The sequence below is a fragment of the Cornus florida genome, unplaced genomic scaffold (genome assembly GCF_030987335.1).
Source record: "Cornus florida cultivar Cherokee Brave unplaced genomic scaffold, ASM3098733v1 CherokeeBrave_3.0.0_Hap2_Chr11, whole genome shotgun sequence".
Classification (NCBI taxonomy): domain Eukaryota; kingdom Viridiplantae; phylum Streptophyta; class Magnoliopsida; order Cornales; family Cornaceae; genus Cornus; species Cornus florida.
Window position 1 is genome coordinate 87,764,204 of NW_026775581.1, and position 23,913 is coordinate 87,788,116.

Genomic DNA, 23,913 nt, shown 5'->3' on the forward strand with positions numbered 1-23,913 from the left:
ATTTATCGTGTTTTTAGCCAGTGAAAGTCTCTAGAATGATTTAACTTATATAGATAATATTACTAACTTTTATTTCCAATAATTTGTTAGAAGCATGATGAAAATATATTTGAAAAATAGTATTGATAAAAATAATTGATTTCTTTTTCTTGTGCCAGTAAGAAGTCTGAGAGTCTTTTGCTAATTAGAAATTGAGATTATTTTAATGCTAATTAATTCTAGTAAGTTGATAAATAGCATCTTCCATTATTATTAATTATTACAGAGTTGGACCATGATACTTTAGAATTTTACTTTGAAGTGGAGTGATATTAGTGTGTCTCAAATCCAACTAATAGCAAAAATTTGTGTATATCACTTCATCAACATTTTATATATCAGTGCAATTGTCACCGGCATTTATCTAATCTCTTTTTCCTTTTTTTGGCTACAAAAAGGAGTGGCATGAATTAGTAGTCCAACTAAAGGACATTGATGGTCCTTGGGCACTGGGTTCCATGAGCTTGTGTCCAGGACAGAGACCATGGCGCAGAGAGTATGCGTTGTAAGCCAAGCTAATCCAACTCAACTAAATCTCATCCATTTTGTTTGGAAGTAAAATATATATATATATATATATATATATATATATATATATTGTTATTTGGTTGTCATAAAGTATTTACAAAGAAAAAAATTATTAAAACCCAACACTTCTTGTCCGATGGACTCGACCTAGACAGTGACCTAGACCTAGACTTTTGTCAAATACCTAGAAATTAAATTAAAAAAAAAATTAAATTAAATTAAACCTAAAAAAAAAAAATTTAAACATTTCTGAATAAAATATTTTACATCGAAACAAATGCAAGAAAAAAATATTAAAACCCAACACTTCTTGCCCGTTGGATTCAACATCGACCTAAACCTTTGTCAAATATCTAAAAATTAAAAAATATATATATTAAATTAAAATCAAATAAAAGTAAACCTAAAAAAAAAAATTAAACTTTTCCTAGTAAAATATTTTACATCGGAACAAACAAACGGAGCCAGAAAACTTTTTCCCTTGTGAATGGGGTAAGCACTGATGAATGAGGTTCCAAGGTAATCGAAGTACCCCATGAGCCAGCTGATAAGTGAGAGAGCCATTTAGATCTACAAGAAACAGGTTAATATCTGATTTGGACACTTTTTTCCTCCAATAGCAAACCAATTTTAGGATCAAAAGCATAAACAAACAAGCTAAATATTACATTCAACTTCCTCATTTCACCCTATGCAGAAAGAACAGCAAATTGTCTTACTTTTCTCACTGAAGTAGGTTCTCAACTTCTCGTAGCATAGTGTGAAAAAACATAAAATTTAACTGTTTCTAAACAAGACTTAATTACACTGCTTGTATGTAGCTTGGATCTTCCAACACCACATATAACAAATTGAAAACAGAGGACCCATGATTGAGCACTCACCGTCTTTTGCTAAAAGGCGACGACGAGATATTGAAGCAAATCATTCCTTCGATACAGGTACCTCTAATGGTATTCTTTATTTCCAATGCTTAATGAAGAGAAGGTGTCTCTATTTTCAGAAGAAAAGGGTTGAGGGGTGTCCAAATTAGGTTTTGAAAACAATCACTCCATTAAAAGAAACAAGAAAACTCACCTTGAATTTACTGCACAAGCACAAACTTTCACTTCTATTATTTACAATCATGGTATAACAAAGTTCCCCTCTATAGAATACTCTGATTTTCAACCATTCCATGCATCAGTTCATTTCTATTACATCTCTTCCTGCTCTCTTCCACAAATAAAGATTAAAATTCTTAAAAGAATACAAAAACAAAAACGATACTTGTACCATCCATAAAAATCAGTCCGGAATACGTAGTTCCTCAGGATGCATGGATATGAGATGTAAACCTTTAGTCGAGAAATAGAAGGCTTAGACCTGTCAAAAATAAGAAGAAAAAAATATCAGCTAAAAGGTTCAGATTTTCCTCTTTAAGGTCAAAAAAGTATTGTTTTACTAACCTTAATTGATTTATCTTTTGATTGAGATAAATGAGACATCCTTCTTGTAGTATCGGCAACTCCCATTTGATGTAAGTGCTTTGAGGCAACCGGTTTTTTTCCAGATGAATCGGGACTCCTTTTCTCAGAAGAACTTCCCACTTCTGAGTCTTGTATTGCTTGCTTCAAACTCTCCACTACCTGCGCCATTGTTGGCCGATCTTTTGCATTCTTGTTCAGGCAGCTATCTGCCAACTTGGCAATCTTCCTAGCTGCACTGAGAGAATACTGGTTTCTGAATCGTGGATCGATTATCACAGTAAACCTATTAGTATCAGCTGGGTACTGTTTAACCCAATCCAGAAGCTTCTGCTCCATCGTTGGCCGGTTTCTTTCAATTGACCGCCTGCCAGTGAGGATCTCATAAAGCACCACACCAAAACTCCACATATCACTCTTGGTCGTGAGATGGCCAGTGTCAACATATTCTGGAGCAGCGTACCCATATGTCCCAACTACCTGCAACAAGGAAAAAAGAAATCCAAAAACAACATAAATAAGTTCCATAATCACCAAATGTATAAACCATGTTGTGAATGTGATCAAGCAAGCCCACGTGGTCCCCTGAAAACATTAGCTGGTTGATAAACATATCAAGAGAGTTATTTATTTATTCCATTCATTAGATAGTCCCTAGCAAAATCTAAAGAGTGGCAACAGCACAAAGATGAGGGTGTATCCTCTAAACAGGGATGCAGTTACAAATAAATACATGATATGTCTTGTAGAAGTTATAGATTAGCAACTATCCACACTACAAAATAACAATCAGTGGTATTATGCATTATGTACTTACAGCTGTGGATACATGAGTACGGTCACCGGTTGGCCCTTCCCTGGCAAGTCCAAAGTCCGAAAGTTTCGGCTTAAAATTCTCGTCCAAAAGCACATTTGAAGATTTGAAATCTCGATATATCACCTACATAACCAAAAAGAAAAAATTGAACAATTTATACACTGTTTGGTGTTTTTGAATTAAACGTTAAAAGCCGATGCCAACAAGGAGAAAGTCAAAATATTTATACTCTAGGGGCTATCAACAATATTGATTATGCCTTTGTGTTGTGTTATTCTAAGTTTGCTTTAATCTTGCCATGTCAGGTTGTATACTTCCACCATCCGTCTCATACTCCCTATCTCAGTTTTAGAAGGTTTTTAAATCATGATGCTTGTCACTTCAGTAGGTAATGGTAATTGACTAGTATGCCACTATAGAGTGCAGACAAGGGTATCTATGCATGAACAGATTGTACGGAGACATAAATTGTAGTGTGTAAACAATGGTATGCACGTGGTAGACTGGTAAGTCATGGTACTATACAAAGACAAATTTGAACTTCCTCACATAATGCAACCACCTTTTCTAGTTCACCACTGTTAAAATCTTCCATGTTCCAACACAGAGAACTGTAAAGAATGAGCAAATTTCCACAGGAACACTTCAGAAAGCTATATAGAATTTAATAAGAATAAATAAATAAAATTGATTTCAGTAGAATTTCCTGGATATATCTCGAGTGCTTGTTTGACTCTTATGCTATGATTATATAAGCTGGATTAGATGATAAGAGCTCAAATTGACAATGCGACGACTAACTAGTTAGCATGAGGTCCCAAAACCCTGGATCATTTGAACTTCTAAATTAAAATGCTGTATGAGAAAGAGTGTGTGCCCAACAACTGTCAACTGAAACAACTAATTTGAACCTGGACTTCCAAGCCCTCGTGCAGATAAGCTAATCCTTGAGCTGCTCCGAGGATAATTTCTAATCTTGTTTTCCAAGGAAGAGTTGGCAAAGCCTTGTTGAAAAGGTGATCTTCTAGGCTCTTGTTGGGCATGTACTCATATACCAATAGCCGTTGCATCCCTCTTTCTGCATCTACACAACAATAACCTAAAAGCTTTACGAGGTTGGGGTGCTCAACAATGCCAAGAAATTGAACTTCTGCAAGCCATTGTTTATGACCCTACATGAAAGAAAAGAAAAGAACTATAAGAAACAATCATTAATTCGGGGAACAAAGTGCAAAGCGCATAAAAATCAGCAATCAAAAAGAAGAAAATATAGCAAAAAAACATAAATGAAAGTGATAGTTTAAACAATAATATTCAATGACACCCTATAGTTTGAGAACATGATTGCAAACACTTAATAATGAAATATTAAGGTACCACCAAATTTGTAATATCCATGTAATAGGACCCTTTAGAAAACAAATTGAAGCTTATGGTTCCTTTTTGGCAACAATTAAGTTGGATCAAGTGTACTGTAAGGCAGATATAGCATGTGACAATAGATATATAAAATTTGTATCTCTGTATCAGTGTCTTTTATCAAACTTTTAATATTCATAATAAGGTTCCTAAAATAATTAAGTACAATTCTAATATATTACAAAATAAAGAAACTTATTTTGTTATAAATAAGTTAACTTGACACACTTCAAATACCAATGATCTCATCAGCCATTGCTTGACAATGACCACAGTGAAATGTGCAATGTATTCCGTGTATTTGGCAATTGAAATTTAGGAATACAGCTCATCAGCCATTTTGCCGGGGTATACAGATGCTATGGGACAGTGAAATCTGTTCCTTCCGGTTTCTATAGCATTTGAGGTAAAGCTATATCGTTTGAACTTTGAACTAATTAGCATCATGATAGAGATAAGATGGAGTCATTACCAAAACAAATGAACCACACAAATACTAATTTGTGACAATTCAGAAGAGTTCAAAGACACATCAGATAGTGTAAAATGAAATGAAACAGACAACCTAAATCCATCATTCTCTACCACTGATGGCTCCTACTTCAACCTAAATACATATTATACTTAATTTTACTCTTTAATAATCTTTCCAGTAGGGTCATTGTTTGGTCCAATCGTAAAATCCATTCTAAAGTCCAAAAACCCTAAAATTCATAAATTTTAGGTCTAGGTAACTTGCAAAAACCTAAAGGTCAAATTTTCAAGTCCAGATGAACATTCAAAGTCCAAACTCTAATTCCTTAGCAATTAGGGTAAAACTCATAAAATCTATGGTAAAGTTTTGGACTAAAGAAGGTGGATTCTGGTATGAGAGCAACCACTTTGTGCAAAAGTAATGCCAAAAGTTATCTGTCTCCAACCTTCTACTCTCAGAACCTGTATAGGCTTGATCAGCAATGGATAATAGTCAAAAATTTTAATCTTTTCTGTACTGTTACCAAAATTTTCCATCCAAGCCAACTCAAGTTTTCATGACATTTTCTCCTGCATTTCATATATTTCCGATGCCAATTAGAACCTAAAAACAAATTTACAGTGTCGTAGCATTAGATCAACAAAGAAATAGTAAGCACAACATTTCTTCAATTGAGAAGTAAAGAACTAAGGCCACACACTCTTTTTACATTTGATATGTAAAAACTAATGATACAATACTTCACAAATTAAGCACAATCATCATGTTAGCAACATGTCCTATCATTGAAACTCTTTTTTTTTTTTTTTTTTTTTTGGGCAAGTTATAATTGAAACTTTCCAATTACCAAAAAGTCAGAAAGAACATAATAAGTGTGTCAAATAAATGATCAACCTTTACTCAATCATACACAAACCAATCCAAAACACAATATCTGAAGCAAAATTTTCTAAAATTGGTATGAGAAAATGAAAATAGGAGCTAGTACCTGCAAGCCATGCTTGTTAAGCTTTTTAATAGCAACCACAAGAGGTTCACCCTGACCATTTGGAGGCCTAATTGTACCTTTATACACACTCCCAAAACCACCCTCTCCAAGCTTTAGCAACCTGTTGAAATCATTGGTTGCATTCCTAAGCTCTGAGTAAGAGAACACTCTCAAATTGTGCTCCTTTTCCCGGTACATTTCCGGTATGCTTCTTGGTGATGCCATTGAACCTGCAGACTTTGCAGCCCGATTCGAAGGCCCTGCACCATCACTACTTTGATTTTTCAATTCAGGAGCCGATTTCGCCTGCCGAAACTTGCACTTGGACTTGGACTTGTCCTTGAATATGTAGAAACACTTCATTATTGAAGCTAAAATTCTCAGGACTCAAATTTTGATTTTGTAGCACTGATATAATATTTGGGTGCAAATCAATACATCCCCAAAAGGGTAAACCAAATCAATGGTGTTTGTTATTGAATTCCTTATAGGTTCATGAATTCATGGAGAGAGAGAGAGAAGTTGAAAATTGGGTGGAAAAGAAATTCAGATGAAAAACAAGAGAATCGAAGAGAAAATTAATGAAACCCTGAAAACTATAAAAGCAAAACGACGGAAGAAAAAGAGAAAATGAATTTGTTTAGGAGAACAATTAGAGAATTTCAAGTGGGAATTTAAAGCAAAGTGTGAACAGATTAAATAAAAAGGAAAAAGTATATTTAGAAGTTCAACAACTAGGACACAACAATTGGAATTTAGAGCAAATGAATTTGTTAAAGAGAAGTAGGAACACAATAATTACAATTTCAAGCAAAGTGTGAACAGATGAAATAAAAAGATAAAAGCCCAAGTGAGAACTGAAATTGGAAGAATAACCAGAAAAATAGGGAAACGAAGAAAAAGAAAAAATATGCCCAGATATTTAATTGAAATGGTACACAAAAAAAAAAAAAACCCGTGAAGAAAAAGACACCAAAACACTGATGAGAGAGAGAGAGAGAGAGAGAGAGGTGTAATAAAGAATAGTCGTGGAAATATTGACAAATTATAGAGAGAGAAAGGGGAGAGAGATTGTCGGTATGACAGTACACATGTAATGAAAAGACAAAAGCAAAGATGACCACAAGTAACGACAGTCTGAACCATGGTGTTAAGCAACAAGAGAAGACCAAGAAAGAAGACATTTCTTCCCACCTTAGGCCAGGCACGGACTTTGGACTCCTCCTGGACGCTGACAGTTGTTACTAGGAAGCATTAACAGCATAACTCTCGCTTTTGAAGGTGAATGTAAAATGTTGAACAAAGTTTTAAAATATTGACTTGAAATTGGATTAAAAATTTAATAAAATAATAACAACAACGGTGATAAATAGACGTCTACTTTTTCATTCTTGTCGTCCCAAAATAAGTATTTTATTTTAAAAGTCTTGGAATTATTTTTTACCCATTCAACATTTTTGAACTTGAATTTATAAAAAGTAAATCATATCCTCTATGAATAAATTTAATAATTCATAATGAAAATAATTTTTTTCTCAAAATAAAATACTTATTATTTTGGGACGAATGAGTAATAAATGTCAAAAAAAAAAATGCTAGTTATAGTCATAGCTAACTCAACTATTTATTTTTATGACGTTCCACGTTGATTTGAGAAGAGATTGTTGACACTTATGCGTGTAATTAATGGTCTCCTAATTATGCATTTTGTGAAAATTATGAAGATAAATATCAATATTACACGAGTAAACTAGTAATTGTCAATTACACATAAATGATGAGTTTTATATTTGATTAATGTGAACTATTCAAAAGTTGAAATTGGAGGGCGGTAAAATATTGTTAATGCAATCTTAATTAATATTTACTTATTATATATATCCTTAAACTTCATAGAATCTCTTTTAAAGAGTTTGCAATAGTTCAGAAATGTTTGGATATATTATAATATTTACTATAAAAAGGTATGTACTGTAGAATATCTTTTAAGTTAGGCAACTAATGAACAGACGATTCAAGCTGGCCACCTTCTCAAAAACCGTATCATTTACTCAAATGATGTAGGCGACTGGATAACATATGCATTCAATGGGTGATAAAACATATATATATATATATATATATATATATATATATATGCGTTCAATGGCATGCACCATTTATGGGGTGACTGGAGTAAGATAATGTCAAGGAATTATATATTTTTTTAATTATTATGAAATTATGAAAAAATAAAAACGCAAGTATTTGTTTTTTTAAGTTGCACGTCAATTGGTCTTTTTCTTGATTTTGAAATTTTTTTTTTTTTTTTCATTTGCAGATGTCTCCATAGCATGATGGATTAATACGAACTGTCAGACTTTGACTCTCTGCATTTACTAATCTAACTTCTAACTCTTTCTGCCTTAAAATAAAAAATAAATCTTTTTCTTTTTAAATTTATTTTTATTTTTATTTTATTTAAAAAGGAAAAGAAAATCCGAGGAAAATAATTTATATATATATATTTTTTCCTTTTATTTTTTCTTCACTGAATGAATAATACTATTATGGAGTCCGGACCCTTATTTTTTCCCAATCACACGCTTATTCACCATGAATAAGTCAAAAAAAAATAGATGTCCTAATGAGGTAATTTGAAATTTGACTCTCATCCGAATTTTTTTCTTTTTTCTTTTTTCTTTTTTTTGTTTTTTTCAATTCAAAGTTCACACGCTTGTTCACCATGAATAAGTCAAACAAATAGATGTCCTAATGAGGTAATTTTTTTTTTTTTTTTTTTGACTTTTATGAGGAAAATCATTTCTCAATGTGTATGAGTTCCTTGAGATTCATATTGTCACTCCAAATGGTTGCTCAATTTTTTTTCTTTTTTCTGTTTTTTTCAATTCAAAGTTCACACGCTTATTCACCATGAATAAGTCAAAAAAAAAATAGATGTCCTAATGAGGTAATTTGAAATTTGACTCTCATCGGAATTTTTTTCTTTTTTTCTCTTTTTAGGACTCAATTTGTTTTCCGTCTCTTTTACTTTGTCATTCGTGGAATTCAAATGCATGTGACACTGGAATGAAACTCATGGACTTCTCTCGGAGGCCTGGTTGGAATTCACAATGGTGTTAGAAGCTATACATATAATCAGTTTATACATGATTTAAAGTTTAAACCAAAACACGTGTGTATTATAATCATCATTATATTTTTTTTGTCCTGAAAGGTAAAAAGAAAAAATTAATAATAATAGTAATAATGATGAATTGATGATGATGATTACCAAGCGGGTCAAACGAATAATATTTGGTCCAATTCAAGTTGAATGAACTTCTTCATCCAATACTAATATGCCACAATAAAATTACGACAATGGTTAAAATTAAATTAGGCATTACCTAATATTTATTTTTGAACATGTGTTTTAAATCCTAACTTTTTGCTTTTAGACACTTGTTTTAGATCTATTGGGCCACATCAGTAGGGTGAATGAAGTTCATCCAACCTGGATTAGACCCAAGTACTGTTTGGGCCAAATTATTCTGCCCACCTAAATATTTGCACTTCATGGTAAATTAGAAAGTTGAACTACTCTTTTCCACCTACCAATTTACTATGAAGTGGAGAATGGTAAACTACTAAACTTGTAATTAGAACCGTCAACGGATCGGATTTGAATCAGATTGATTAAATCCATATCTGATTTATTAAGTTAATGGATTATCGAATTCGAAAAAGTTATCATATTAAATATTTCAAACCATTTCCTATATAGCTCATATTCGAATTTGGATTAAAATTACATTCACAGATATACATAATTTTAAGGTAAGATGAAATGGAGAATTGTTAATATATAAGATGGTACATAATATAACTATTCAACTAAGTAAATATAGTGATAAATAATTAATATATATAACATTCATATATAGTATATTATAATGTAATAAATAATATATATATATATATAATTTTAATCGAATCGAATTATTTATAATTCATATCTGATTTGTTAAGGTAATGGATTATCAAATTTGAATCATTATCGAATTATTGGACATTTTTTTCAATTCATATCATAACTCCATATCCGGATAACCGAATTGAATTAGAATCAATTTATCCAAAACTGATCTACTTTTAGTTCTAACTCTTACTACTCAAACTGAATTATGTGAAAAATACTCCATAAGTTAGTACAGAATAATCAATTACGGAGTAGCAAAATAAACAAGAAATATGCGGAGAATTTGAGATACATCTACCAAACAGACTATGATACGGTGCCATAAAAGCTTTCTTGACCTATTAATGGTGGGGACATTGGTGGCCGTTAGAAATGGTAAACATGACAGTTGTGATGATAACTACTTTTCATGTTCCTTAATTAAGTTCTATGCTCTTTCTTGGCAAGGACAGCAGAGGGCCCAAAAATAGTCAAGTCTTACCCACCTAATTGTCCAAAATTCCACAATAGTACATAGGATTGGTCCAATCCAACCTGGGATAAATTATTACAGAACATGCTCAATTATTGATTGTTAGCGTTTCAGATTTATTAGTATAATCTTCCTTAAAACTATAAAAAAGATTACTTATAAAAAGTCAATTGTTCGTTTATATAAAATATATTTTTATAATACAAATTATATTATAAAATTTTAAAAAAATCAATTACTCTACCCCATCTCTCTTATTTCTCTCTCTCCTCTCCACCATGTACCCTCTCCGAGAAACAATCTTCTAAATTAATAAAAAAAAAAAATATGTGTAAAGATAACTTGGGTCATTTTATAAAAAAAATTTATAAGTTTTGATGAAGAGGGGAGATTGTTGAATATACACCCAAATTTTAAGAGAAGTCGAAATAATAAATTTTGAACGCAACACTGATGTAAAATTTGCCTAAACTTCATAAAAGTTAGTACAGTATATTTTACGCAAAACAAAGTTAACGTATATAAGATAAATCAATACCAATAATTCCAAAACCGTGTAATAATTTCTCCAGACAACTCTCACCTTAAGCTTGAGAAAGGAGAAAAGTATGCAACAATTTTTTGAAGCACTGTTTAAGGGTGAGGGTGAGGGTGAGGGTACAACAAGAATTGAACGCGTGTGTGGCATTCTCATCTGATAGAACAAATCAACACTAGATAAAAGTCGAATGAAGAATAGAACATGACCTCTTGTGAAGCATATTCTCAAACAAAGACCAAATAGAAAAATACAAATGAAATTTTAACTCAAGAAAATTATAAAAAAAAGAAAAAAAAGAAAAGAGAAAAAAACCATAAAGACATGATTAACTGATTATACAAGGTTGGCATATAAAAGTTATGAACAAATACAATGGCAAGTACATATTTTCCCCCTCAGATGGGGAAATCAAACCATACAAACCTTGTCCAATTGGCTACCCAATGTGATATTTTAACAGACTTACACTCGATAAAGTAAGCTGAATGGATGACTATAGCAAAATATCTCTGTCGAATGAATCCATTTCCAAGTCCTAACCGGACCAGGTACCATCAAACTGGGTGCTGCAGCATCAGAAGCTAAGCGAAGAATCAATTGAATCAAACCGCACATCAATCAAATGACCACCTCAAACGATCCACTTCAACCACTCTTTAATTAGCATCCCTATCCCATAGTAATTTCCGATTTTGAGCAGGAGGGGCTAATCCCGGAATATCTGGAATGCTTTTGTTGTTGGGGTTCACAAGCTGAAAATTCAAAAGGTCAAGAAAAGCTTAGCAAATATAGAGACAAATAAAGGAGATTATATACAAGTAACAAAGTGAACAGATTCGTTGATTGTGCATGATAGCATGTATGGCTTTCAAGAGATTGACAATGCAATTTAAATAGAGCACGGAACCAGTTTGCTTATAAAAACAGTACTGTGAAATTAATTATTAAAAGAAGCAGTTGAGATTTTCTCTTCTCTACTACAAAAAATCCTCTCCAACATATGGAATTTCTTGCAACTAAATTTCTGGATATTACACAAAGTTTTCAAAACGAAAATTATAGTTTGATATCAGAGATGTGTACAACTTGGTGCAGAAATTTGACAATCCCGACTAAAAAAATGTTAGGTAAGCAATATTTAAATAATGCCATGGGAAGTAAAGGCATCTGGGAGAATCAAAAGATATATAGATAAAAAAATAAAAGCTATACATAGTGAGAAAAAATAAAGAACAAACGAAATTAACGTTGCACGTTCACAAGCTGACTTGAAATATCAGATTAACCATTTATAAATTATATAAGGAAGTCGAGGAATGTCTACTTTGAAATTTAAGCAGCTGCCAATCAGATGACGCAATTACACAATGTAACGTCACTACACCAGAAGATTTGTTTGTCCAATTTGATGTTATTTAAAGAAACACAGGTTGGTCACACACATTTTTCCAAGCATGTTCCGAGAAAAAGAAAAGCACATTTGCTGGAAGTTTGCTAATATTGTTTTTAACCCAAATTGGACTAAATGCCCCTAAACTATAAACTTTGTTCGAAAAAACACCACTGAAACTCAGCAAATAACACCTCAAACTATCAAAATTCATCACTTCCACCCCCACAACCAAACGGCCATCTGTTTTAGCCAATGAAATATGTGCATGCAGCGCACGTGACATCTTTTTATTAATGAAGAAATTACCCTTTATACCCATTTTGACTCTTCTACCCTTGTCGACCTATTTATTTTAACCTATTTAACCATTTTATTACCCATTTGGGAACGTAATATAACTCCCGAATCCTTTTGAAAGAAGGGGAAAAAAAATCTCCCAAATTCACTAATGACAGAACTAGGAATTAAGTAAGGAATCAAAATCCTTAATAAACATTGGGCTTACAAGGCCAATCCAGGCTCTCCTATATATAAATAGTCAAAATCCTAACCTGAACCATACCACCACCTTAAACTCATATAAAGGATTCCCAGTGATGCATGCACTAGGGCAAATTTGTTTTAACTCAAAAGAAATGGCTGGTGTTTATGAAGCTCCGTGCAATATCAAAGAAATATCAGAGATCGTTTTACAAATTAACAAAGCAAAAGTTGCATCTTATTAAAATCAAAGCATGTAATAGAAGGAAATGAAAAGCAAACAGACATCCCACCTTTACAATAATGGTTGCTATGACTCCAACCACAATAAGGAAAAGCAAGCCCATAATACACCGATCAGTTGCAACCTAAATAAGAAATCCAATTAAGTAACCGAAAAGCAAAAAATATTTAAAATATGAAAAAAGATAATGTGAATGTTTCGAGATTTACCTGCCTACCGATTTCCTTGACCAATTGGGAAGCTTTCTTGATTGAGAAATGGATAGAGTCCAGCTCATTAACAATCCTACTCATTTGTTCAGTCTACATATAGAAAGATTACAATATTTTAGTTTCCCACATCTTCAAAATGAGAACTTCCATAAAATAAATTTTCCATTTCCCATGCAGAAAAGTGACATACCTGTGCCTTTAGAGCTGAAGCAGTCTCTGTTCCAACATCTATTGTCTCATGGACAACCTATTACAAACAAAGCATGTGAAAGTCAAGCTTTTTGAACATTGAAAAGTACCTTCTAAACTAAAACGTGGAAACAGAATATTCCATTTCCGTTCTACTTCCTTTTTTTTTGGGTGTGGGGTACAAGGGAATGAGAATAGTGGGGTTTGTATATTTTTTTAACAACAATTGTATGGATTATTGTCAGGATCAAGATCCTAACATTACTTTTTCTCTCCTCTACTCCATGATGCACTATTCAATGGTTCACAACACTCCGCGTATTGACCTTTATTTTATTTTTTTCCAAATAAATCAGTACTGTTGAATAAAGGATCAAATTATCTGGAGTCTTATGGCCATTTGATGGTCAACCATTGAGTAGATGAGAAAAAAAGTGAACGCAGAGGATCCTAATCTTTGTCATTGTGGCTAATAATCATTAATGGCACTGGAAAAAGCTCCCCCAGTGTTTGACTTCTTGAGAAAGCCCAGTCATTTGTTACTGTTTTTCTATACAAATTGGTACTGAGACTACAGACAAGAGTACAAGGAAGATGTATCTACCATACATAATGAGGACGTATCAAATAAACTTATGATTGGAGTTATAAAAGGGTGCAAACAGTTAATGAGTCATAAATGAATGTTCAACTAACTAGGGAACAATTGTCAGTCATAAGCTCCCTGCACAACATGGGGATTTTCCAAGTCCATAATTGTTGGAATACAACTGTCTCAACCAAAAATATTTTAATCACTTACAGGTCAGAAATAATTAAAAAGGTATAAGTCAATAGTAAAGAGAGGGGAAGAAAGATTGATAAACCAAGAATGGACCCTAGACAAAAATATTCGCAGGATACTCAGCTCAATAGCCTCTTGTCCCATCCAATGTGCAAGATGGAATGCCTTCCTAAATATGTTAATATGAAACAACAGAAATTTTATCATTGAAAGGGAAGACGATGGAATACAAATGGAGGAGGAGGATAATGAATACCTTCTTTGAACAAAACATTTTCCAAGTAAATGATGAAAACAGAATCCCTCACAAACCCTAGAGACAAAACCCTCTCATGGGGCACTAAAGTGTCCTCTAAGAGGAACTCATGTGTTAGCCCCTCATTTAGCCAGAAAATTTAATTACTCAGTCTAGGAACCTGCATGACCCTCCTGCTAAAGAGGTTACAAAATGTATGATCTCAAACATAAGGTCGTCATAGTGCCAGGATCCAAAGAAACTACAGAATCTCCCTCAATATTGGGTGCGGTATAACAACCCACCACAACTCATATTGGAATCAATATACTAGTAAAAGATCTATGCACAGTAGGACATATTTCTGGTGCCAGAATCTAAACCCTAGCATGGAATGGTGTAACCTAGCAAACAAACGTCTCCTAAGGTCAAGGAATAGTACTACATATCAGTGATATCACGCAACTGGACAAGAGTTTTTTTAGCTAATCCATCCAATACAAAAGAATTAGCGAAGGTGGTGCCCACCGAATTAAAACTAATTAACCATCATATTGATCATGATTGTAGAATTTTTGAACACATAAACCTGTCATTAATCTTTTAAGAGCAAGAACCCCATGCAATTTTGTTTGTGCAAGACGTTTTTTCTTTGCATCATTAAATCTGTTAAGTGTTCCTTACCATCCTCACTGACCATAACAATAAATAGCATATTATACAAATCCGTTTGAATTACAATGTTCTACTTGTCTTTTAGTTGTGAATTAGGATAATTTAGCAGGGACAAAAACAATGTTCTATTGCTAAGTGATGCCCTTATGGGCAAACCTTGCCACACAGAGATGAGTTAATATACTATTGCAGAACTTTAATTCTGATTAGCCTCTTACCTACTGGATTAAGAGCCTAATGGTCTTTAAATACCACTGTGCCTAGAAAGGTTACAACCTCACCAAAATAAACAAAAGTGAGAAACTGAAAAAGTCAAGTCATTATCTGTGGAGAAGTAATACTGAAAGGAACAATCACTTCTGGTTAGAAAAACAGATGTTTCTAATTTTATAATTTCAAGTACAAAAGAGCAAGGTAAAAGAGAGAATAATTAATACAGTAACTCATATAAGGAGCAGTAAGAGAATCTCGTGGGCAGTATAGAAGTGTTTCTTCTTTGTACTGAGATAGGCTAACCTTTTTTGACCTCTCTATAGCTTGATCAGTCTCGTCCATCATATGATTTCCATTATCCATTAGCTGCTGGTTTGTCATAGCTGCAATATATATATATTCTTGGACTCGGAAATTAAAAGAAGAATGAACAACAGTTTGAAAAAAGAAATTTTCATCTAACATGCCAAAGTTGTGCGTATGTCAGATACAAGAAAAGATTCGACACAAACTACAAAAAAAATCGTTAACTTTGGCATTAAATGAAAATGGAAAAGGCTTCTACTTTCATAAGATTCCAGAATTGGAAAGCGTGCAGAACTTAAACTGTTTCACCAGGACAAACATTTCACCAATACGTGGCACTGAAAATTATGCCACAGAAGCCAACTGAAGGATACCCAACCTAAATCATTAACATATCAACTCTTACGTGGCACTGAAAATTAGGCCACAGAAGCCAACTGAAGGATACCCAACCTAAATCGTTAACATATCAACTCTAAATACTAAAGCAAAGAATTAGCAAAGTCAATGGAGACGAGAACTGTAAAAGGTGGCCTTCATGTACTCGTGTATGGGCCTGTTTGCTTTAGGCTCATCCACATGGCGAACCACAAACAGAGATCCCAAAAGTATGATTACTCACGCAATACATTAGCACTAGCAGCCATCCCAATTAGATTTCACCTTTGTGAAGAAAAAACAAGGGGGTCTCCATTTTTTCTCGTCAAAGATGGGAGTCTATTATAGTCAGAAAAAAACAAGGGGACGCCCATGCCAACAATTTTGCCCAGTCATCATGCTCACCTTCACTTTAAACCAATAGGATGCCTCAACATCCACTAGGGCTGTCAATTAGGAGTAAAGTAGGAAGCATTACGGCTGTATAATCAGAGAATTTAGCCAATCTTTTGGTTGAAAGGATGAACAATCCCTATAATCCTCATTGTGGTATAACGGGAGGCCAACACGTCAGAGAGGCAGTCCCAGATCCTCACTAAGAACAGTTTGATGTCAGAAAGTCCAATACAAAGGTTCAACTCAAGTGTGTAGCAATTGATAAACAAAACCCCTATAAAATCATCAAACAATCAGATTGCCGTGACTGGACTGTTAGTTGAAAAAAATCTAGAATCTAGTTATATAGCACTCCATTAGTGAAGATAAAAGAGAAATTGGCAGATTTTCTCACCAACTTAAAAACATTACTTGGTTTTCACTTTTTATGCATGTTAAAAAGTATAATTTATTGTTTAAATATGTATTTTTTGTGTAAGTAAGATTATTTTATAAAAAGCCACAACTCACAAGTCAAAAAATATACAATTTTACAAGGGGCATTCCCCAGGTATATACATGGATAATCTAACTTCTAGATGACCCCATTTCTACCATTCCAAAAAAGCAATCCACATGGACCAGGCACCTCCCAAAAAGGTATAGTTTATATGCAACAACTTAGCTGTTATAAATAAGGTTTTCATTTCATTTGTGGCTAAGGAGGTCAACCAGAATACTTTTTACATGTATTACACAAATGTTTCTCCTCTTTGCCCTCATTTTTTCTTAATGCGATCTTATTATTACATCACACACTATCCCCTGAAAACCCCTACTCTTACTTTCAAATATTCCCTCTCAAATCGTGAAGTAGAGAGAGAGAGAAGGAACATCAATTCATGGGACTCGTGTCTATCTTCATATCTTAGAGGAAAACATTGCACTGCAACTGACTCATATTTTCGACCTCATGTGTTGGTTATGCACTACGCATATAGATACAATCCAACCTGATAAGAGATCTTCTCCATTCTCAGTTACTCAAGCTCCCTCTAGTCTCAACTCTCCCTCTTGCTCAAATCAGGTCATCCTCCCTCGGATGCTAACTCATAGTGGTGACACAGTACTTGTTACATTTATGTACACATGATTATGCATGATATGGTGACTTTGAGACATTTCACAGAACTTGACTAACTAGTTTGATTTGACAACTTAAATAAGAGTACAATCAAACAAGAAAACACAATACCACTGCTGATGCAACAAGACAACCGTGATTAGCAGCTAATGGCTCAAAATTGAATTGGTTCATGTGGTAATTTAATTCCAAATATAGAAACTCACACTTATAGCATATAAAACCTCAATGGAAGAGAATAAATCAATCAAAAGTTACATGTTTAAATCAATCAAAAGTTACATGTTTACAAAAGGTCAAATGCTTACATGAAGCTAGCAAGACATTGTCTTCCGCATACCCTTCACCAGGTCCCTCAAAGAGATCAACACGCTTGTTATCAAGATTGCTCGCATATCTACATCACCATCCCCCCGGGGAAAAAAAATGCGAAACAAAATTAACTAATCAAAGCATGACAAAGAATAAGTATATGAGTAAAACAAAAAGCTTACATGAAAGTAAAATTATGGCACTTGTGCACATGAACAATAAAGTTCTAGAACATTTAATATGAAAAGAAACCGTATTATGAATCAACAATTTTCAAATAAAAGAAATTAATGTTAGCAAAGCAAAACAATTTCTTGACCCACCTAATGAACCAACATATAATACATACACATATACATATACACACACACACACACACACACATATATATATATATATATATATATGTATGTATCGACAAAGAGATTTGAGGCAAACCATTTTATTGACCCAACTAATTAACTGACAAATAATATATTGCCAAAGAGATCGTTTTTCTTATGACAGCAACATATACAATCTATGGATTAAGATCTTCCATAGAATTACTGAACATGTACCTAATAAGAATGTCCAACAAAGAAAAAAGAAGTTTAGTTCCAAGTTTCATAGAATCTTTAAGGTCAACTCAAATGTGTCCAATGTTGAATCACATGGATGCAATTACTTGGGTGTTCAAAAGAAGTGAAGTACCCATGTAGAGCACACTATAAGAAAGTTGATATACTAATCACATTATTCCTTTTCTTATCAATTCTTTTGAATAATTGAAATAACTTGAAGTTAAAATAAATAAAAACAAAAAACAAAAACAAAAACAAAACAAATATGTTACATCACAAAAACTCCTTTGTTCTAATTTAGTTGTGCCCAATGCGTGATACATTTTCAAAGTGGTAACTTTGTCGCTTCTAGTTGACAGCCGGTCACAGTTATAGTCTTCTACTAAGCTAAATCTCAATGGCCTGACATCGAATTCTTTTTCACCAATGTTTTTAACCAAATCAAATAGAACCAATGAACTGTTGAACTGTTGAAGTAATGTAACTACTTTAGGGTTCCAGAAAGAAACATTTCCTTGGTATAAAATTAATATGAACCACCAACAGGCCAGTGGCCTAGCGGTATCAGCCTCTTACTTCCCAAAGGGAGGTCAGAGGTTCAAGTCTCAGAAGAAACAAGTATGTGTGAGTACCAACTAGGGGGAAAAAAAAAAAATTTAATATGAACTTAAAAATAGGTTCAAATAGGATATTTGAAATGATATCACCAGGAAGACAAAAACATAAACAACAGTTTTTCATTTACTTGCAAAAAGGGAATTGAAACGGAAAACAAATATTAGATCATAACCTAGCCCTGGATCTTCTATTGGTAAGCAATTAGCCATTTAGCCCGGAGACATGCAAAGGTTAAATTCCTTCTTTTGACAATAATCAAAGGCAAAACCATCAAGAAGCTAATATTAAGATGGATAGAGAATGGACTGAGAAAAAGGATATCCCGAACATCAAACAGACTTAAAAGATGCTCCGTAAAACAGAGAACAAAAACTGCTAACAAACATTAACTTACTGCTTTTTAAGAGCAACATATGAATTCAACTCCTTGATCTGCACATAAAATAAGACAATTTTCGTTACAAACAAGAAGGCAACAATTTGCAGTATCACTATAAACCCTAAATAAAATTTCAGAAAATAAAGCCCACCATCGATTGCTTTTTTTCATTCAGCATCTTGTTGGTGCCAGGATCAAACCTATACTCCAAATCCTTTACTTCTCTGTCAAACTCCTTAATAAGCCTGGAGAAGCAACATACTGTCATTGAGTTTCCATAAATTAAGAAATATATATATATATAGAGAGAGAGAGAGAGGACTAAGTACAAAAACGGAATCATTAAAAAATTCACTGATGGCGCATTACGTTTGAAGCATCAATAAGCACAATCTGTGTTATGCGGCTTACGCCTAGAAAGATCAAATATAATTTTTATTAAAAAAAATAATAATAACCCCATATGTGGACACCATATGTACCTATATATTGATGCATAAAAAAATAGATATTATCTATTAATTACTAACTTTTCATGATTTCATTAAATTCAAGGAATAGAAGCTCAAGGCTCTATTTCACTTCTCTAAAAACAATTCTCAAGAACTCTAGAATCAGAAAACAGTTTCCAAAGAACTAAAAAAGGCTGTTATATAAACTAGCATTTTTTAACTCAGTTTTCAAACTGTAAACCAAATGAATTTTTCTAACTGCTTTCTGTTTTTTTATTATCTGAGAATAGAACACAATTCAGAAAATTGAACTAAGTAGGCCAGTAAATTCAAAAAAATTGTTGAGTTTCTTGCTAATGCAAACTTCTAAGAACGTCAATTCTTGATGTTAACACTTCCTTTCCCAACAGGGTAACAAAATTGATGGCAAAAGCCCATTAGGCTTGGATTCAACATTCCCAACCCAATTGGACGCCCACTAGATAGATTTTAGGGTATATTAGGCTCCCAGTCCATTTCAGTAAAAAAAAAAAAAAAAAACATTTGACAAAAAGGCCAATTACCTACAAAACATTGTTTCTATATGCATACATACATATATACATATAAATATATATAGATAGATAGATAGATAGGTTTGAAAACTAGATCGTTATTTCTTTTAATGATATCTCATCGGATCTAGTACACTCAAAAGTTTTTTTTTTTTTTTTTTTTTTTTTGTGACATAGAATTAAACACAAAATAGTGAAGGTCAAAAAACATCCAAGTAAAAAATTAAAGGAAATAAAATTGGGAGAGAGAGGTTGTGAGTTTTGGCTAATAAATGAAGTAAAATGGCCCTGAAGTTTGTGTATACAGCACAATATGATGCTAGAAATGTCTTATTAAAATGATGGAATGGATGGATGGTCAAAAATCCATCAATATCAGCCTTCAAGATAATTTTCAATGCTAGGTGAAAATCATGCGAATTTTGATTACCAACCATGGACTGTAAATTCCCTATAGAGTTTAAAGCTTAGTCACACACCCAAATACTCAAAGCTACCACGAAGTTGTGTTCTAACCTGGTTCTTCAAAGAAGTGAAACCATTAAGGGTAGTGTAATGATGTATATTCCAATCACTATTACATAAAATCCAACCGAAATTTTCCAATTACTTTCCTAACATTGTGTTCAAAATATGAGCATAATGCCACTGCACTCACTGTTTAAATTGGAGACCTTAATTTTGGATCATGTAATGTTATTGGGTCTTTAAATATGGTCTTTAGTAGGTCTAAAAATATTGGTAATCAAAGTTCCATCATTTCCCATTTTGAATCCTAGCTCTACTAGATGTCGAGAGTAGGATTAGCCCAGTAGCCTATAAATGTCTATGTAAAATTTTGTTTCGAAAAATTAGAGATTGTGCGATCTAATGAAACCTTCCCTTGAGGTGTGAAGCCTCTGAAATCTCATATGAGAATCCTGGAAGAATCTTCTTCTCCTCCTCTTCAGTTATGCATGATCAAAAATTGTTGTTTAGATCATAACACCCTTTAATTTCTTTAGCTTTGTATCCAAAAAACGTAATCACGTGACCCTTACCCACTTCCACTAACTTTTTTGGCCTTCAATTCAAGACTCTAAAATCCATCACTACTTGTTCTTTGGAATTATTAGCAATTAATTTTTTGAAAATTCAGCAGCTAATCACCTCCAGAACCAAGCAATTTCCATCCCTTTTCAATCCACAACCTTAGTCCACCTTACTAGCCACATAGATAACACCACTCTGTCTTTTATAGTGATGTAGGATATCACTCACCCTTGGACAAGTAATCCACTTCAAATGATTGGTCGCAAGCTTTTGCTAAATTTCGTCCAGGCTACACCATGAATAATAACCATCCAGTTTATGAAATCGCTTTATAGAATCAGAAAATTCAAGACATAGAATATCAAGGGAAAAATGAAATTCTCATACAAGACTTGGATCCTTCATTATTCATCTAAAACATTTACGAGGATCTTCATTCAACATTACATCTATTTCAATTATTCCCTAAGCTTCTTGTATGCTTTAATTTGCACAATATACTATCAACCATTTGGAAACATTGAGAAACCCATCTCCTCTCACATCTATACTTTATTATAACTTGTAGACATTTTTTAAGTCATGATACCCACATAGGTAATAAAATCAAGTTACTCAACATAAAATCTGGAGGGAAAAAAAATTTGCCCAATGGGGAAAGAATTAAATGCTCCCAAACTTTATTTAAGTTAATTGATATATATTGCTCTTTCATCACATACTTCAAAGTCAATTCATCATTACAGCTCCATTAGAAGAATGAATAAATATATAATAATGATAAAAGGAAGAATAAGAGAACACCAATGGCTATTATCCTATACTAATTATAATGTTCTCATCTTTTTTGCTATGCCAGTTTATCTCCACTCCATTTATTGATCATTATATATACACAAAGTAGTAAAAGCCTTATAAACATAGCACCTGAACTAAACCAGAAGAAAGTCATCCTAAATTTCAAGCCACCTCCATCGCCAACTCACATACCTGATACCCCAGTGTGTTGACTATAACTCTTGTTTTTTTTTGGTAAATGTCTTGACTATAACTCTTAACAAAAAGCATATCGCAGTTTAAATTCTCGTGCTAGCAGCATATGCAACTTAAAGTCAAGTACCTTTTACACTCCCGCATCTTCCCTGTGAGCTCTTCCAACTGCCTACTCTGCCTGTTTGAATCCTTAATCTTCTCCAACTTCTGGAACCCATTTCTGCGGGAAAATAGATTACATGAGCCTAACAAATATGCTAGACATATCTCTGAAAAAATAAACAAATTATGCAAGAATAACTGAGGAAACCCAAATAATATTATTGTTAAAAACTATAGCCATTATATGTGTGTGTGTGTTTGGGTATGTATCATATAATGTACCAAGAATATGGTTGCCACCTGTGTGCTAAGTAAATATCCAAAACAAAAAATTGCAAATTCTTACGATAAAGCTCGGAAGATATCAGCAATTTGTCCATCGATCTCCGCAAGCTCCTCGCTGATCGCAGATAACGAAGACATCTTACAAACTCAACAAACTCAACCTAGATTAACGCTAATTTCCTTGTCGAAACCGCAACTTATATTACAAGCATCAAAATGTCCTAAACTATCACCAAATACGACGCAATGCCGATCCTCAATTCACAGTTTTAATCAAAAACCGCAATCTCGAATTGAGGAAAACAGCTCCGAAATTCGGATCAGATCCAAACCAATGCCGATGGGATCAAATGCAATAAAATTTTGAAATTATAACGAAATCTAAAGTACTTCAGTGCCAGAACTTCCAAATCCTCAGTAAGATCCAAACAATCAGGAACACTTTAAAATACGATCAAATGCAGACTCAGACACAGCCGAGTTGGATCATCCAATCACGTCATACTCAAATCGGATTTGAATATGAATTCAGGCACAGATAGAGATTTACAATATTCGATCAGTTTCGATCAGATCCGACCAATGTAGGTTTCGGCACACGTGGATCTGATCGAAAAAAACTAGGGTTTCTATACTATAGATCTCAGGACCAGCCTTCGTCGTGTATAAGCATTCGTCCTGATTTATATACTCTGTTCGAATTGTGTTTAAATTTTAAGCTTTTATTTTATTTAATTTTTTTATTTATTGAGTTTAGAAGCTATGGCTATGGGAGGTTTTATTTGGAGCGGTCTGACAGGTTTTTTTTTAAAAAAATTCTAGCGATGTTTCGGCCGTTTAAACCGGTAATAATCTATGATGTGACGAGTGGGGTCTACGCACGCGTTTTTCTTGTTTGCTTTGAGATGTTCTGCAGACGACGTACGTTAAACAAGAAAGTGACCCCACACCCAATGACCCGCAAGATGCTTTTTCGAGGGCTCTAGGGAAAAAAATTTATCATAAAATTGTCTAAATTTAAGGGCTTGTTTGGCAATTAAAGTTATTTTTATTTTTTTTTTTAACTAGATTGTTTCTGCTTCAGGTATGTTCAAGACAATTTAAAAGCTTGTTTGGTGATGTAAATTTGTTAGAAAATTTTTAAAAGCAAAAATATGAAAGCATATTTGGTAAAAGTGTTACAAGTCTGAAAATTTGAATGGTTAATTGAAAATGTTATTTTAGATTTCTTTTTTTTTTTTAAACAGTGTTTTGCTACAGTACAGAAACAAATAAAAACACCATTTTGA

At 33.2% G+C, this 23,913-nt stretch overlaps 2 protein-coding genes across 2 annotated transcripts; both read right to left on the reverse strand.

Annotated features, from left to right (window-relative positions):
• Nucleotides 1-1,621: 1,621 nt before the first annotated feature.
• Nucleotides 1,622-6,854, reverse strand: LOC132286906 (probable serine/threonine-protein kinase PBL19). Its single transcript, XM_059789331.1, has 5 exons — nt 5,733-6,854; nt 3,762-4,022; nt 2,851-2,973; nt 2,016-2,513; nt 1,622-1,932 (listed from the first exon to the last, which is right to left on the reverse strand). The coding sequence occupies exons 1-5, from the start codon at nt 6,093-6,095 to the stop codon at nt 1,927-1,929; spliced, it is 1,251 nt and encodes a 416-aa protein (XP_059645314.1). The 5' UTR covers nt 6,096-6,854; the 3' UTR covers nt 1,622-1,926.
• A 4,162-nt stretch (nt 6,855-11,016) lies between these two features.
• Nucleotides 11,017-23,347, reverse strand: LOC132286907 (novel plant SNARE 11-like). Its single transcript, XM_059789332.1, has 10 exons — nt 22,686-23,347; nt 22,365-22,457; nt 19,358-19,451; nt 19,222-19,259; nt 17,643-17,731; nt 15,435-15,514; nt 13,226-13,282; nt 13,033-13,125; nt 12,873-12,947; nt 11,017-11,458 (listed from the first exon to the last, which is right to left on the reverse strand). Exons 1-10 carry the CDS (start codon nt 22,760-22,762, stop codon nt 11,363-11,365), a joined length of 792 nt encoding a protein of 263 aa, XP_059645315.1. The 5' UTR covers nt 22,763-23,347; the 3' UTR covers nt 11,017-11,362.
• Between the last annotated feature and the right edge of the window lie 566 nt (nt 23,348-23,913).

Bases quoted from the DNA above. Each gene is read 5' to 3' on its own strand.
- LOC132286906 (XM_059789331.1), bottom strand. From the start codon at position 6,095: ATGAAGTGTTTCTACATATTCAAGGACAAGTCCAAGTCCAAGTGCAAG. The intron at 4,023-5,732 runs GTACTAGCTCCT...TCTTTCATGTAG, and splicing joins TTAACAAGCATGGCTTGCAG to GGTCATAAACAATGGCTTGC. The intron at 2,514-2,850 runs GTAAGTACATAA...TCCTTGTTGCAG, and splicing joins GTACTCATGTATCCACAGCT to GTAGTTGGGACATATGGGTA.
- LOC132286907 (XM_059789332.1), bottom strand. From the start codon at position 22,762: ATGTCTTCGTTATCTGCGATCAGCGAGGAGCTTGCGGAGATCGATGGA. The intron at 22,458-22,685 runs GTAAGAATTTGC...ATTTTCCCGCAG, and splicing joins GATATCTTCCGAGCTTTATC to AAATGGGTTCCAGAAGTTGG. The intron at 17,732-19,221 runs GTAAGTTAATGT...ATGGTGATGTAG, and splicing joins TATGTTGCTCTTAAAAAGCA to ATATGCGAGCAATCTTGATA.